General features: G+C 44.8%; 1 protein-coding gene across 1 annotated transcript in view; it reads right to left on the bottom strand.

Annotated features, from left to right (window-relative positions):
- Positions 1-3,220: 3,220 nt before the first annotated feature.
- Positions 3,221-16,786, bottom strand: part of LOC139613552 (G patch domain-containing protein 8) — a 34,471-nt gene continuing 20,905 nt past the window's right edge. Inside the window, exons 3-5 of the mRNA XM_071470304.1 lie at positions 13,667-13,804; positions 9,594-9,724; positions 3,221-8,266 (exon numbers count right to left, since the gene is read on the bottom strand). Coding sequence (XP_071326405.1) covers positions 4,198-8,266; positions 9,594-9,724; positions 13,667-13,804 — 4,338 coding nt within the window. The 3' untranslated portion in view covers positions 3,221-4,197. The remainder of the gene's footprint in view (positions 8,267-9,593; positions 9,725-13,666; positions 13,805-16,786) is intronic.

Genomic DNA, 16,786 nt, shown 5'->3' with positions numbered 1-16,786 from the left:
CATTTGATTGTTTTAAATGAGATATTTGTTGAAGATAACTTTGAGTGAGAGCTGTTGTTTTTCTAGTCAGTGATTCTGTATTCTGCAGAAACTCATTATAGCTTATAATTAACTCTCAGAGAAGTCATCTTCACCATTGATCTGTGTTTTTGGTCAATACGGCTATTTTAGACTATCCTGCTGCTCCTATTGTCTGAGGATTGAATGTGTTCATGCATCTCTCTCTGCATGCAGTTTGTGTGTGCGCGCATAGTAATCTTTGGTGGGAACATCTGTCTCTCAGAGATAACATAACCAGGGAATTAGCCATGCTGTCTTACAACTGAGCATCACATCTCACTATTACAGCCCCCTAAATTATACCCTATTACACCTCTGTGTGTGTGTGTGTATATATGTGTGTGTGTGTGTGTGCGCGTGTGCAAATGAGTGTAAGCAATGTGCTGACAGTGTCATGTCCTTGGGCCACCGTGCCAAGTTTAAGAGTATCATCGAGCCCACTACCTCCTCCAATCCTTAAATCCATCGTTGAACAAAATTCACACAGTTATTTATACATAATACCAGTCCTACACAAACAAGTTTCCTCTACAAGACAGCCAAGCATACGAGTGACTGCACAGAATAAAACAAAAAAACAAAAATAGGCTGTTTTTTCAGAGGATGAAAGTGCTTTCCTGGCTCTGAATTATAAACAGTGATACATCTTTTTGATGTAAAAGCTCTAAACAGCCTGAAGCCACTTAGCTTTCCATATATTGCACCTGCAGCAACAGCGGTGTCTCCTGGCGCATCAGCGGTGACAGATTACTCTTTGAACTGCTCCTTTATGGAAGTTTAAAAGTTAACAAAGTGTTGCATCAACCTTAAATCAACAAAAACACACAACACTGTCTGATTAAAAGATATGATTTACTGGACACCTGACTGTTCCGACTAATGGAGACTGAAAGGTCTATTCAGATTCTGAGGCTTTCCGATCTTGAACAGCTCAGTCCTCCTCAACTTTATTTTCACTTCTAACTTGTATGTCATTTGGTGCCTCTGTAGAATAATTAGAATAGAAGGTTATCCATGCTCTTGGCCTCAGAGACTCAGGACAAAGATGTAAATTGGAGTGGGACAGCCTGGTACTGTATGTACCACTACTGGAGAGAACTTTTAATGGATGTCACTGCCAGAGAGAAGATATAGGAAGGGCTTTCCTAAAGTAATAATGCAGCAAAGCACATTGTGCTGTGAAAGTCTGTTCTGCACAACAGCATTCAAACATGTAATGAGGGGAATAGAGAGAGCCAAGTGTAATGGTGCCTTTTCCTGCGCAGCCAGAGAACAGCCGGGGGAGCTGAACACAGCCCCACTGACCTGGTTGAATCAAAGAGAAGGGTAGAAGGCGAGACCACAAAAAAAAAAAAAAAAAAAAAGAAAGACAGGGAGAGAGCAAGAGATGGGAAGTGTCTCATTTCTACAGCATTGCAATTTAGGTCGATGGATCGCTCCAGTAGCCGTGAGGGGCTCTTTTTGCTCAATGCAATCTATGCCCACAATCTAACAATCAAATGTCGTGCCAATAGAAGCGATCCTGCCCCAGCTGCGGGCTCTCTGTGGCTGCTGGTGTATTTGACTGAATGCCAGCTTTAGTTTTTATACCTCATTAATTCACAGGAGCGATTGACTGAGGAAACCGTTTCTTCTCGATCATAAATCAACTCACACTCTCGTGTGCGCACACACGCACTCACGTACACACACAGCAGCAAAACATGAACACACCAGGGGGCGAATCTCAGGGTTTAGGTAATGATTTAATCAGTCACTGACAGAAAGTACAGTGATATTGTGATTACTAATTTCCACATGAACCCTGTGTGGAAAATTGTGTGTGTGTGTGTGTGCGATTTCGAATTTAACTTTATAATAAAATGAAGGTCTCCCCTGTTTAAAATGGGTTTTTCAAATAACGTTTTTTTTTTTTTTTTTTTCGCTTCTTGCTTGTGTGTGTAGCTTTTTTCACGCATTTCCCCCCTTTACTCTGTGTCAGTGTTTTTTAATGCCCATGAACTGGAGAGATGGATGGAGGAACAAATGGAGCGGGTTGATTTTATTTAACATCCCTGATTATCAGTATTGGAGGGCTGAGAAGTTGCAGCACATTTGAATATCGCTAAATTAAACTCTGGGATAAGAACAGAGCAGTAGGGTGTGTGTGTGTATGTGTGCGGGTGCATGTGTGTGTGTGTGTTGTAGAGAGAGGTAGAGATAGAGAGGTTTGATGCTGTAACAGCTGCTAATTATTGCTGCTCTATATTTCACACAGTCTGTTTGATCTCCTGTCCTGTGGAGAGAGATAGGGATTCTCTGTGTCTGTTTCTCACAAACTCACACATTTATGCACAGACACACACACACAAGCTCAGGGGTCATGAGGAGGAGAAAGAGGAATTGTGCTCTAATTACTGAGTCTCTGCAGGAGTTGACTTACATTTCTAGCCAACACCTCAGGACTCAGAGTGTACATTTTGTGTCTTGTTTTCATGTCTGTATTTATGTCACCCCTTGCTGTCGCCCCCCCTGTGTGCTGGGCTGTGTTCACTGATATCACAGAGGGCAAATCAATCCAGTCTCTCAAAGCACTCTGGGTAGTCCAAGTCCACAGACCATCTGGATGCCGCTCTGTTCTCTTCTGTGCTCTGCTCCCTGAGAGCCGGCCGCTGCAGTGATCAACTGTTTGGCAAGGAGCTTCAATACATCCGCGCCTTCACCAATCACCACGCATGGGTGCATAGCAACAGTTACTAACCACTGTAAGACATGCAAAAAAGAAGCTGATATATGTTTCGTTAATGACGCAAATAATATTTGTTTGTTTGCTTTTTTACCTCACAACATACACTTCAAACTGTCAGGTGCTGATTAAGTGTCTGTTATTCTGAGACTGAGTGGGTATGTCTTTGACTTATGGGCTTGGACTTCACAACAATGAAAAGGTCTGGTAGGAAACTTTAAAACCAAATATGGTCCTTTTTTTAAAAGGCAGTATGTAACTCTGTAACTGATACAATAAAAACTCTTTCAGACTGATCATCTATATTTCAGAAATAACTCCTAGGAATTCTGGGCCTCACTTTGAGAAATGGCAAACCACACAGCATTAATTCTTTATGTGGAGTTTGTTGCAACATGTTGCACAATCACCATGAATCACACAGAATAACAAAAAGCATCAAAGCCCATTTATTTTCACCCAAGTTTTAATGCAACAGATCAATTTCATTCATTGCTGTCTCAACAACTGATTTTGTTAAATGCTGGGGGGAAAAAAAAAAAAAAAAAGGTCATGTCACACAGGTCATGGATATGAAAAATTGTTGATGTGTTTATATCACTGAGTGTGGAATAAGCATTGAGCTACTGCTAAAGGTTAAATTCACTCTTTATTTTATTGTTTCCCATGATTCTAATGTTATCACTCTGTCAGAATATTTACACTATAGAAACAAAACAGGTCTTTACATGTGTCAGAAATGGAAATTAGTTGTTCCCCTTCCTATGGTGAATGTGTGTCATTCCAGAATTACCTCTACACACACACACACACAAATACAATATACACCAAGGTTAAAATAGCTGTGCTATGCCCCCCGGTCCCTGGGATGTTATTTATGTTTATTGAAAGTCACACTCTAACTCAGATAACCTGTATGAAATGGAGATAAGGGGAGAGTATTATCACTTTCTCTTGCCCCTCTTTCCCAGGCATGAATGATACTTCAAAAGGCAGCAAGGTCTGTCTGTGGTTCAGAAGGAAAGAGAGAGGATGACACAAGCACGGCTTGTCTTTGAATAGCAGGTGCACCTTTCCTTTTATTGTGGGCCTGAATGAGGAATGATGGAAAAAGCAAAGGATCAAAGTCTGTTTTCTCACTGTCTGCTGCAACACAGCAGAGGCTAAATGGAGAAACAAATTTCATTTGAAACAGTCAATAGCTGGGTTGTTTGTGTGTATGCATGCGTATGTGTGTGTGTGTTTGTCAGTGCATATGTGGGTAAGAGTTGGAGCTGATGCTAGTAAAAGCACTGACACATCCCTGTTTCAAATAGCAGGCTTTTGTCCAAACTAAAAATTCCTTCTCTCTCTCTCTAAACAGTCTGTGTTGCCAAGGAAGATGAATAAACATGGCAGCCACTCTGTGACAATCATAACGCCTTCTGCTGAAACCTCACTGGCCATACTCTCTCCATGAAAGGCTGTGGGTTCAAGGGTCGCAGTGCTACGGAGGAGAGCGGGGCGAGTTGGGTCGCATGGAAAGCAGGGGACTGAGGGAGGAGAGGCATGGGGTGATGGGACAGCAGGATGGAGGGGAACAGAGAGGAGATGGAGAAGGGGGAGAGGTGAAGGTGATGAGGGAGGGAGGGGTGGAGAGGTGGAAGGGGGTGAGGGAGCTGAGCTGGGTGCGGGTGGATGGCAGGAGAGGGGGGTGAGGCGGAAGAGGATGAGGAGGAGGGGGGCATGGAGAGGGCTGTGTGTTGTAAAATGATATGATGAAGGCTGGTGAGAGGCGGGGATGGTGGAAGAGGGGGGAGGCTGGGGACTCCCAGAGGCATGGGCTGAGCGAAGTTCTCTTGTGGGGTCACATGTGGAAGTGGGAGACTGACCTGGAGGGCGTGCTGTGCTTGTGTTTGCATCACATCTGTGTGAATGGCCTGGGTTTGAGGCTGTGAGGGGTCGTGCAAGGGTGCAGGTGCAGGTGTGTATTGTTCCCCTGAAGTCCCACAGTTCTCTGTCTGTGTGCTGTGTGTGTAGTTTGTCTCTGTGTGTGTCTCTGCACTCTCTTGTGTCTGTTCCAGGACTTTCTGCATGTGCTCTCTTGCCTGCTCTTGCAGGAGGCGATATTTGTCCATCTCCTCAGCAGTAAAGCTGATTGGTGGTGCTGTCTCTCCACCTGTCTGTTTGTCATCAGTCCTAATCTGTGATGGGCAGAGATTTGGCGTGCTGCTGGCGTTTGACTCAGCCACATCCAGAGGATATTTCTGACTGTCAACGACTGCTCCAGGATCCACTGCATTGCCCTTAGCTTCGTCTTCCTCCTCTCCCTCCTTGTCCTGACTCTTCTCCAGCAGCCACCTTTTCCTCTTAGCCTTTCTCTGGATTGCAGGTAGTTTCCCAATGAGAGGGAGAAGCAACATCCTTGCTGGTTTCTGTGGCGGATTCTTACTGAGGGATAGTCCTGGAAGAGTTGTGCCTGAGCTGCAAGTGGTGACAGGAGTTGAGGGTCCATTTCCGAGGTCAGACTGTGAATTGGGCTCTTTCAGCTGTAAAGGACTTGTTTCACAATGGTGCGTGTTGAGGCCTGGAACTGTGGGAGCAAAAGCTCTCAGGGGCGAGGAATGAGAGAAGGAATTACAGGTAAGGCTGGATGAAGTGGATGTGGAGGTGCTCTGTTTCTTTGGCCCCTGAGGAGCCTCAGATGAGAGTCCTGGAGCTCCTGAGGACATCCTGCAAGAGCTAATTGTCAACCCATCCACTGTGACTCCAGAGCAGGTACTGCTCCTGCTCCACTCCCAGCTCAGCTCCGACATGCTGGTGCTGCTGCAGGGGCTGCAGGAGCGTGGGCTATGACATCTGCTGGCCCGCGTGTTGATCACACTCTGGGGACTGTATGTCTGCCTGCTTGTCCACCACTCAGGGCTGGAGAAGTGTCTTGAACTTGAGCGTCTGGTGCCTGTGCATCTCCACACACAGCCTGGGCTGTCTCTGCTGTCAGCCCCTGTCCTGGAGCCTGACGTGGATCTGTGCGTCCCCCTGTCCTCCCAGCTGTCGCTGCTGCCCCATGTCCATCTGTCAACGCTGCACCTGTCCCAGTCCACATCTTCTGTGCTAAAATGTCTGCCTCTCCTGCCCCAGCTGCTTGGACTGGGGCTAAATCTTGCCACCCGATCCCTCTCCACTCCTTCGTTTCTTGACCGCCACCCAGTCCTCGACCTGCCCTCCTCAGCGCCTCCAGGACAGTTTCCTCTCACCCACTCCCACTGTTCTGTATCTGATATCTGGCCTCTGTCTCTGCTACCTGAATTCCCTCCCACTTTCCTGCCCCTCTCCTCCCAGACTTCACCATGCCTCAAACTCTTCCTCTTACTATGAATGAATTTCCTGTCCCTGTGGGGGAGTTTTCTCTTTCTTGCCGGGCTGCTACCACAGCTGTTGTCAGGGTAACAGCAGTCAATGAAACTCCTGGGGTTGCTATGGTGACCCCTTTCCCAAAACAGCTTTGAGTTACATCCTGGTGAGAAGGAGTGTAAGGAGAAGTGAGACCGCCAGGGAAAAGTCATTGCATCTTCGTCTCGCTTTCCCTCCCCCTCGGTGTCTCTGTCTGCTGTGTGTCTGGTGAGCTGGGAGTAGGCACTGCAGTGCTCTGCCTGCTCTCTGTCTGGCTGTGACTGGGATTCAGTGCTGTGGCTCCTGTGAGGCCTCCTCTTCCTGACAGAGATAGATGCTGGCTCAGCCTCACATCTCCCCAGGAGACAGCTGCTCCCTGCTCTCCGCACCCTCCTCCTCATGCTCCTCTCCCCGCTCACCCTTTGCCTCCTTTTCTTCCCCCAGCTCCCTCCAGCTTCTCCTGTCCATTCTCTGCCAGTGGAGACTGTCGAGACAACACTCCTCACTTTGCACCTTGCTGATTGGCGCTTGTTTGAAGCTTTACCCCTCTCGCCCCTCTTCCTCTTTCCCTGCTTTTGTGTCTTTGTGCTAGCTTTCCTCTTTTTGCGTGACACCTCTGAGACGCCCACGTACGGCTGTGGAGCGCTGGCACACTTGCACATTGTCTCTCTCCCACACTCACACCTGGATGGGCTGATGCACATCCCCTGTGTGCCAGACTGGGTGACAGACTCTAATTTACAGCTCAGGGCTGTGATGGCTCTCTCCCTGATCCCTCTCACACCCCCTAATCTGCCTCCCAGAGGATCCTGGGAGTTTGTGTCAGAGCTGTCACTATGGGCAGGGTCAAATGGATGGGAGGTTGCCCTCACACTATTCTCCATACTTAGCTTGTTTCTTTTGTTTTCTGATCCTGTTTCCGATGGTGAAAAGGGTTTTTTTAGGAACAGGTGTGCTTTTGTTTCCACATCGATATGTTGCTGTGCCTTGAAATTCTCCCCAGCTATTTTCTGTCTGGGTGCTCTCAACTCATGTGTTGTCTGTCTTTGTAAACAGGAATGAGCGTCTGGCGTAAGAATATCTGGCACACATGGGTTTGATTCATCAGAGAGAGCACACAACTGATTCTGTTGTGACTCCTGCAGATCCTCTGTGATTTTTTCTGGCTGTTGCGGGTTCAAGCACAGTGGGTTGCAGCTGTAGGAAATGTGTGGTTGAGACTTGGTGAACTTAAGCAACCTGACAGGCCATCTCAGACGGGTAGAGCCATCTTTCCCTAACACATACACATGCTGACTATCCTCCCTCCCCCCCTCGGTTTCTGGCTTTCTCTCTGTCTCGCTATCTGTGTTTTCAGTGTCCATGTGTGCCCCTGCTAGTGCTGTACCCCATATAGTCACCTGGGTCTGCAACGGCAAAAACAGTGAATCATGGTTCTTATTATCAGGTGCTGTGGTGGAAATAAGAGAGTGTTCTTTCAGGATGTCTGTTTTTTCAATCTCCTCCTCTTGTCTCTCAGTCTCTCTGGGGATTTGCCCCATGTCGCTCAGTCCAACACTTTCAGAGGCAGACTTACGCTTTTCAGTCTGACTTTGTTTCCTCTCCTCTGATGCCCCAATCTCCCTGTCGATATCTTCCATTATTCCTCTTATCCTTTCTTTCATTTGCTCCCTTTTCTCTCTCTCCTCCTCCTCGAGGTCCGAGAAGACGGAGGCAGAAGGCTCCAGCCTTGGCCCCCTGCGTGAGAAGCAGAAGGACACTCCAAGCCTGCCTCCCACTCTCTCCCGCCCAGGGAGAGGCAGCTGGGGATACATGCCCAGACAAGACTGGGGGTTCACTGCAGGAGGGTCTGTGTTGGATGCTGGATGTGTGATTAGTGGGGTCTCTGTCAGAGCAGTGGCCAGCGGTATTTGGCACGGAGATTGGCATGGATCTTTTGGCTGGTGGCTGAGAGTAGCTGTCCTGGTTTGTGTACGACAGGGTTGCTGGGTGTGGTTGAAGGGTTCAGGTTTGTCATCAGGGCTGTAGTCTCTTTGGTTCCTGTCTCTGTCCTGCTGCTGGCTCACAGCCTTGACTGTACTCCTTAGCCCATAAGTCCTCCCTGGGACTCTGCAATTTGAAGTGACAGGACAAACATACTTGAATTTAGTTCAGTTTGATTGCACTTGACTTCACTTTAGCTTGGCTCAGTTTAATTAAAGAGTTAACAACCCCTGTTTTTGCTGACCTCTGGTGGTTTAAAGTCTCACCTCGCTTCAACAATGTACAGGTTTGCTCCAAGACCTTGTGACATCACTGTTGGGTGCGGTTACAGTTGCGGCAAAGCACACTTCCTGCCACATCCATCAGTGATTCTGACTGTGGTCAGAGCTGAAACAGGCTTGAAACTTTCATCAGAGTAGGCAGGTCCTCTGTTAAGTTACTGTTTCAAATTAATTCAGCCTTGAACTGACACGTGACTTTATAATCAAAGTTAATTTCATCAATTGTCTGAATAACATGCATATTCAGAGAGTTTTAGACAAATAAAGGTCTAAAGGAGTCAACTAAAAGACAAAATACAATAGAAAACAATAAAAAATATACTAAAATCTGATAATATACATCATACAGTGATAGTGGAACAGAAATAATTAGTCAATTAATCAATGTTAGTTGTACCCATAACTGAGCTGAGTGATACACTTAAAGTAGTAAAAGTCAGGTAGTCAACACAATCATAAAGAATACAAGTGCTTCATTACTTCCACTAAAAGAGGTTGTGTTTTAACCTTTGTCTGTTCATTTGTCAGGAGGATTTTTGAGGCAGATCTGAATCATTTACTATGAATCAAATTTTTTTCTGCTATGTCTGGTGTATGGTGTTTGGCATCGGCCTTGGCAGAGTTGTTAAAGATACAGAAAGAAAGAAAGAAAGAAATAAGGAAAGAAACAAAGGACCACATTACATCTGCAGTCATACTAATGCTGTTCACATATCATCACCTGATTATAGAAAAACACATTTAATTGCACAGGAAATAGGTGCAATCAAGTCGATTATTATGTGATGCATTGTTTATTGTTTTTTTAAACAGTTGTTTTGATTGCCCCAGCAAACCCCGCGGCAGGTTTCATGTTTGAACTTCTTTCAGTCATTTTTATTTCCTTATTTAAAAAAAAACAAAAAACTTTTTTTCTACTGTTCATTCTTCTCTAAAACACCATCTCCTCCTACTACAACCCGTCTACTCTTGGAAGGTCAGCAAGAATGTGTCTTCATGTTATATTTACTTCACCTGTGGCCCATCTAGGCCAACTGAGTGCTCTCACATCTGTGGATGCATCCATCAAATCTAGGAAACGTTGACTGAATGTGACACACTCCAACCCCTCTGGACTCCTGCCCTCGGTCTCATTACACACAGACACACAAATACACACTCCTCCAACTCACCGTTGGGTTTCCTGTTGCAGCTGTGCAAGCTGGTGCAGGCGTCTGAGAGCCTTCTCCTGTTTGCGCTGGTCCTTCCATGATTTTGAGGCCACGTTCCGAGCAAACTCCCTGTGCTTGAGGTCCTTCAGCCTCTGCAGGAAATGAAAATTAAGGGGCATAGAGAAAGGAGCAGAAAGGGTATGTGGAACGCAGGGGGTAGCGAGGAAGAAGGGAGATGTGAGAGTGAGACAAAGAGGAGAGAGATCGGTCTTAGGAAGCTCTCTGCAGGCAGCTGTCTTTCAAACCATACACATCAGTCAGCAGCGTTTGCAGATGTTCTCCCCCAAAGCTCATGTCCAATTAACTCCATTCAGCCTGCAAGAAAGCATTTTTCCGCCAACACACAGCTTGAGAGCAAACACAACCCAACTGGTGAATAGTAGATTACAGACGCAGTTAAGATGATTGACATGAGTTATCTAATGATGATGATGCTCTTTCTGAGTCTGTTGGACTGACATTTTTCTTTTTGCTCGACCTTCAATTTAAATCTCCAATTTAGTGGCGTGCCACAGAGATTTCTAAAATGTTCAGCCCTTCCTCAGTCATCACAGCTCAGCTCGGGGGAACCTCTGATCCAATGACATCTGCTTTTCATTTGGAGTGTACCAAAAGCATTGATTTGCTGATAGTGAAATTACACATCACCAAGCACGAGGGCAAGGCTACTTATCAAAACAAAAGATTTAGTTGGGCCATTGTATGAGCATGATTTTGTGTGTGCGTCTGTGTCTGTGCGTGCATGTGCGTGAAACACACATACACAAATGCAGAAAACCTAACTTGACAAAGAACCGTGGCATTGTGAGAGTGATTTCTTCTTGAGGAAACTGGTGGGTCTTCACCAGTGTTACAGTGCAGAAAAAGTAACAATTAGCTCTGTTGTGTGTCTGTGTGTCTTGCGTGTATGTGCACATGTGTGTATTGTGTGAAACCATGTGTCTGTAGGTTCACCAGTCCTCTATGGCAAACAATGATTCATGCCTCTCTCTCTGGTTTCCTTTTCTGACACACTTTAATCCCTCCTTTATCCATGCTTGGCAGGTGTGTGTGTGTGTGCATGTGGATGTTGGTGTGTTGCTTTTGTCTGAGCATGTGTGTCTGTGTGTGTCTGAAGGCTAAGGAGGGACTCAGGAGTTTGGGAATAGCTGCGGTATCATGCACCACCATCCCTCCTATCTTCTGTCTTATTCTCTTTTGCTTCCCAGTATATTTTAGCTACCTCAGTGTGCAATCCATACATGACTTATAAATTCAGGATTTGTTGTTTATTTTATATGTTTGTGAACTTATCCTGTAGCACAAGTTCCAACAGGATTACACCACTCTCACTTTTAGCTTATGTTGCGTTATTATCCACCCATATAGTATGTATCATACACACACGCCCATATGCACACATCAGATTAGCCCCTCAGACATCAGATTTATTTATACATTCACTCTCTTTCACACCCAGATCTTATGCAGGAGCTGACAGTCGTCAGGTTAATCTCTGCTGAGTCTTACACAAGCGGGTGTCTTTTTACATTATCACTTGATGCTTAACATCCCACTGTCAGCTCACTGAAGACAGCGTTAAGTATGTGCCAGCAGAGCAGCACTTGTGGGTTTGTATCCCTTAAACATACATGTCTTACAGTATAGGTGCCTGTGGATTGCAGATGTGTGTGAGCATATATGACTGTGTGTGTGTGTGTGTGTGTATTTGTTAGGGTGCGGTAAGGAGCTCTGAGGGGCTTTGATGCCAGACTCATTCTATGGGAAATATTAATCATGTTCAAGCAGAGAGGCATACATAATGAACTGTTGCGGACAGAGCCAGGAAAAGGGGGAGAAGAAGGGAGGAAAAAAAAGATCAGAGTCGTAGTTCTGTAGCTGTCCATGGCAATGACTGAGAGCGAGAGAGCAGTCTGTAATAGAGGGAATGTATGAAGATGAATACTTCTCCTCCCTCTTGGATTTGCACTCTGCCAGGTTATTGTTCTCTTTTAAAAACAGGTCCCACTGCAGGCAAACCTGTAGCTATATTTAGAGCCAAACAAAATATTGCACACAGAACGGTTTTCAGTGAGCACATGGAGCAGAGATATTTCCGTTTCCCACTTTAAAGCAGATTCTTTTGTCTTCAAAGATGATGTCATGTCCCCAACAGCGGGAAGTGATATTACTCCTTCTCTCCAACATGCCCGTCTAGCTATGCGCTGTGAAGCTCAATCCGTCCGTCAAAGCCTCGATCAATATTCCTTTAGATGTGTTAAGGAGTGCTCAAGCTGAGGCAACTATGGATGAGTCAGAGTTGATTCATATCCACTAGAGCCTCAGAATGAGGGATGATGTATTCTTAGGTACCATGCGAGGGGCCATACTAATGGGCTGATTGCTCTTTTATTTAAAAGGGAGTCTAATTCTGTTGTAATGAGCAATTTCTGTAATCAGCAGTAAATGCTGATAAAGCGCTGTATTCAGACATGTTTATCCCCGAATCGATGACAAGGAAAGGAGACAGCGCAAACGCAATCAGCTTCCATTCTCCAAAGCCAATACTCCTGTAGGGAAGCTGTCTTCAGCTAGAATTTCATCTGTTGTCTGCTCGGTAGGCAGAGTGTGCATGCATGCCTGTATGTGTGTGTGCGCGTGTGTTCCTGCAGTGCCAGTGGCTACTGTCAGCTCAGTGCCTCATGCAGCTCGTTTCATGTGCCTGCCGCTAGCTAAAACAAAGCATTAACATTGGCCTGCAGTTGCTTCAATTCATTTTCAAAGAACAATGACAGAGGAGGAACAGTTTTATTTAATGTTTATTTCATGTTGCACAGTGTGGGCGTTCAGAAGTGGGAAGCGGCTTGGCTTGGTTGAGAGATTGCCTGTGTTTGTGGATGAGTGTGTACGCGGGTAAGTGTATGTCTGTATGTTTTTGTATGTGAGTGTATTTCTTGGCATGACAACAGATAGCTGTAGGAGAATGTGTTATCAGCAGAACCTTCAGTGTGTTAGTCCAGTGTGGAGGTTGTATATGAAAATGAATTTGAAAGCAGAACGCAGGGGAAAACCTGCTGCCGGGCCTTTTTCCTAATGGTCCATTGGCCTCATCCTGTCCAAGCCGGAATAACAGAATCATACTTGAGCTATGACTAATAGCTCCATGTTTTATTTGGTGAAGGATATTTATTTTTCTTTTGAAGAAAGTACAAATTGAAGAATAAAGTGAATTTTGTAGTAGTGCCCTTATGTACCAGATACATACAAATCAGCTGCTCTACAGTTTGAACAAGGGAAAAAAACATTCTCCATGTATCATAAATTTGGAACTTGAAGATTAAGTAATACTTAAGTACTGTGCACATTATGATTGTTCTTTCTGTCTTCATTCTGGTTGCTTTGATTACTCTTTACCGGCTGCTCAGCTAAGAATAAGACACTTTACCCACCAGATTCTAAGGGAATTAAGTGAATTGCATTTTTGTATTTAAACATCGCAGAAAACTTAAGATTTTTACATAGCAGTTAATACTTTCTTATTTATTATGTCTGTATGAACAGTTCCTCTATTTTCTTTCTTTCTTTCTTTCTTTCTCTATTTTCTTTTATCTATTTTTAAGATGCTTGACATTGTACTGCAATATATCTTATCTTATCTTATCTTATCTTATCTTATCTTATCTTATCTTATCTTATCTTATCTTATCTTATCTTATCTTATCTTATCAGCCTGTTAAAATGGAAATCATAAAGTATAAATGTAGTGCTATGTGTGTGTATCTGTCATGAGTTGAGATCTGTCACCCCTGTGTGTGTGTGTGTGTGTGTGTGTGTGTGTGTGAAGGAGATGATGCAGTTGTCACATTTCTACTGCTACCTGCTGGGAAACTGTACCCGATGGGTGGATTGACATGGAGATGTAACGTAGCTTTCCGTCAACACGCATAAAGCTAACACACCCAAATTCCATGGCGAGAGATCATAAGAAATGTCTGCTTGTGTGTCTGTTTGTAGCATGCGTGTGTTTAGCTGTAGCGCGGGTGCATCCCATATACCTGTTTGTGTGCGTGGTCGTAGGAGTTGATGTGATTGTCAAACTCCTGGTGTCTGAGGTACTGCTTGTCACACAGCTCACAGTAGAAGAGAGCCTTCAGATCCTCCACTGAGCAGCCCAAAGCCCTCTCTGCGCGCTCCTGGAGAAAAAGAGAGACGCAGAGGACGAGTGAGAGTGCTGGAGGGATTGGGGGACAGAAATGAGAGAGAGTCGAGATAGATGCACAAGATAGAGACATTAAGGGTTAGAGGGGCAGAGATAGAGAGCGAGAGGAGTTGGCAGGGGTTGGAGTTAGAGCTGGTGGGGTGGGGGTGGGGGGGTCAAAAGAATGGCAGATTGTTAGCCATTTAGAGCAAATCTGCATCCAAAAGACATCAGCAGTAATAGCCTCTACATGTGCTCTGCATAAAACTGTTAAACTGCTTCCCATTAAAGTTTGCTGCCTTACTGCTGCTGCTGGAGGTTGGACAAAGGCGCTGAAGCCCTATGTTCATGGCAGCTTGAGCCTGGGGACACAATAACAGAAACCCGCGTATGTACTGTAATGGCAAATAGTCTGAGTCCGACTGCAGAGAAAGACGCAATTGGGGATGACAGGAAAAACTGGGCATCTAAAATGCACATCTTAGACTTTTGTACACTGGCAAAACCATGTGAGGAGGAGAAAGTTCCAGACAAACACACACACACATATATAAAGTTGCATAAATAGCACATGGACAGATACAAATACACATGCACTGCACAAATGGCACATGGACCTCAGGGGATAAATCGCTTGTCTGCATGCTCACATCAGCCAGAGGGCTTCTTTTTTTTGGTCTGAGGACAAGCACAGTGCTGTGTACAATAGATGTGTGTGCTTGCTTGTGTGTGTGTGTGTGTGTGTGTGTTTGTGTGCGTGTTGGCGTGAGTGTTCAGGGGTGTGTGTGCATTCACGCCATGCTCTGCTTCAGAATGTAATTTCCCTCAGGCTAGGGGCTGCCAATAAACACTATTGAATTCTGTTCTACACTGACATGATGGGAATTTAATTTGAGGTTGTCACTTCTTTCTCTCCTTCTCTGCTTCGTTCCTTCCCTCTGTCCATCTCCTACTCTTCCTCCCCCTCTTTGCTAGCTCTTGTATTGTCCCAGTCCTTTTTTTCCCCCTTCTCCAACTCACTCTTTTTCTTCATTTCTTTATCCTCCCTTGTATCCCCCTCTATTTGCCTTTTTTCTTTCTTTCTGGCTTGTGCCTTCTCTGTTTGGCGAGCCCTGGGTCATGCAGTGACAGAGTCTATTGGCCCCAATTTGCTTCAGTAATATGCCTGCGCACAGGAACAGAGGTGAGAGGGAAAGAGAGGGAGGATAGCAATGCAGGCAAGAGGAAAAATGGCCCCTGCCTGCCCTCAAAGAAACGCACACACAAACACCTCAGCATCTCTATCACCACAGAGTTTAACAAGCCCTGCTGTACACACCATCAGTTTTCACACACACAAATGCTATATTCTTGCAGTTTTTATCTGCACAAATGCACATTTACACACACACACACACACACACTGAAGGACAACAGTGTCCTTCCTCTGGCCTGCTCCCTCTGCAGCTAGATAGCTTGAAGGCACAGCGGGTGAAGCATAGGGGGAGGCTGACAGAACTCTCCTATACCTAAATCAACAGAGAGGTAACTAATACACATTGATCCTATGTTGCTATCTCTATGTGTGTGTGTGTGCACGCCATGGTATTGATCTGCTTTGCAGGCTTAAGTCACGACCAGGAAATGATCCAATCAAGCAGTGCAGCCTTCCTGTGAGCGGTGCTGGGGTGACGAGATTGAGATAATGAAAGCTGTGTTTCTGTCAACCTTTGGGCTTATGCAAGATTACATAGGCACTGTTTATGTGCACGTCTTCATATGTGTACTCATGGCATGTGTGTACATGTGAGCTTGTGTATATTTTTTTGCGTGCTCGCCTTTGTACTCCCTAACCCTTTCTTCTCACCTCTCTGCGATGTGTCAGGGTAATTATTTTGAACAGTGAAATATATGTATAGAAAGAAGGGCGTACATAAGAAAAGGTGTGAATGCATCAAAGCAGAAATGTGTGCTTGCGTGTGTGTGTGTGTGTGTGTGAAGTCACAAGCCATTTGTTTATGTCAGAGGTGTCCTGACATGTGATTCCCTTTTTCCCTGTTGAATACAAAAATCAAACCTGAGAGCTTTCATTTGCTTCAAATGTACCCACCTCATATGATTTCGTCTTACCAATATGCATAGACTCACTTGCAGAAATACATCCACACATTTAGCACACCCACATAAACAAACACACTTATGCATGCACTGTCATACACAGCCTGTCAACCTGATATACCAGTGCTAAATTAATCTAGACCTCAATTTACCCCAGTAGCATAAATCTGTTTGCAGAAAAAGCACAACTGATATCTGCAGGCCTGAATGGACATTGATTGTTTGCATGATTATGTGTGTGAGTGTTGGTGGGTGGCTGTGAATGTGAATGTGTTTCCAGGATTTTTTTTTTTCTTTTCGTGTATCCTCAATTTATTGAAGAAGTGCTATGTTATCCCTCGTCATAGCTGAGATTATGCTGCAAATAAGAGCCATTGTGGACCATAACCGGGGTTTCAGACACAAACGGATGTAATTTAATGTCTTGAGCTACTGTGGAAATGAACAGGTCACGCTAAAAGTGTTTTACACACGTGGTCTGTCAGTGCTTGAGAATATGTGCTCTGGAAACTAATGATGTACAATACATTCATAAAAAAAAAAAAAAAAAAAAAAAATCCCATGAGGAACCTCTGGGATTTCTCTGGGATTTAAACTGTGAAGACACTTTTCTGATGTAATCCCACTGTCACTGCCATTGTACTGATTAAAAATGCTCTCTTGTTTTTCGGATGTCTGATGTTTCTAGCATATAAAATAAGAATAATAATAAAAAATCATCCTCATTAGTTGTAAGCACACTATACAGAAACTAGTGGAGATTTCAAAGAATCAGAATCCTGATTTTGACATTCAAAACTGCTGATCTGCACAGGAAACCTGCAGACACCTACTAGATAATGTGCTTCTTACTGTCATAAACCCTCCATGCTTTTCTCAA

Source organism: Trachinotus anak, unplaced genomic scaffold, assembly GCF_046630095.1.
Source record: "Trachinotus anak isolate AG129_WGS33_773 ecotype Australia unplaced genomic scaffold, CSIRO_AGI_Tana_v1 ptg000032l, whole genome shotgun sequence".
Classification (NCBI taxonomy): domain Eukaryota; kingdom Metazoa; phylum Chordata; class Actinopteri; order Carangiformes; family Carangidae; genus Trachinotus; species Trachinotus anak.
This window is presented reverse-complemented; position numbering and strand designations above follow the sequence as displayed.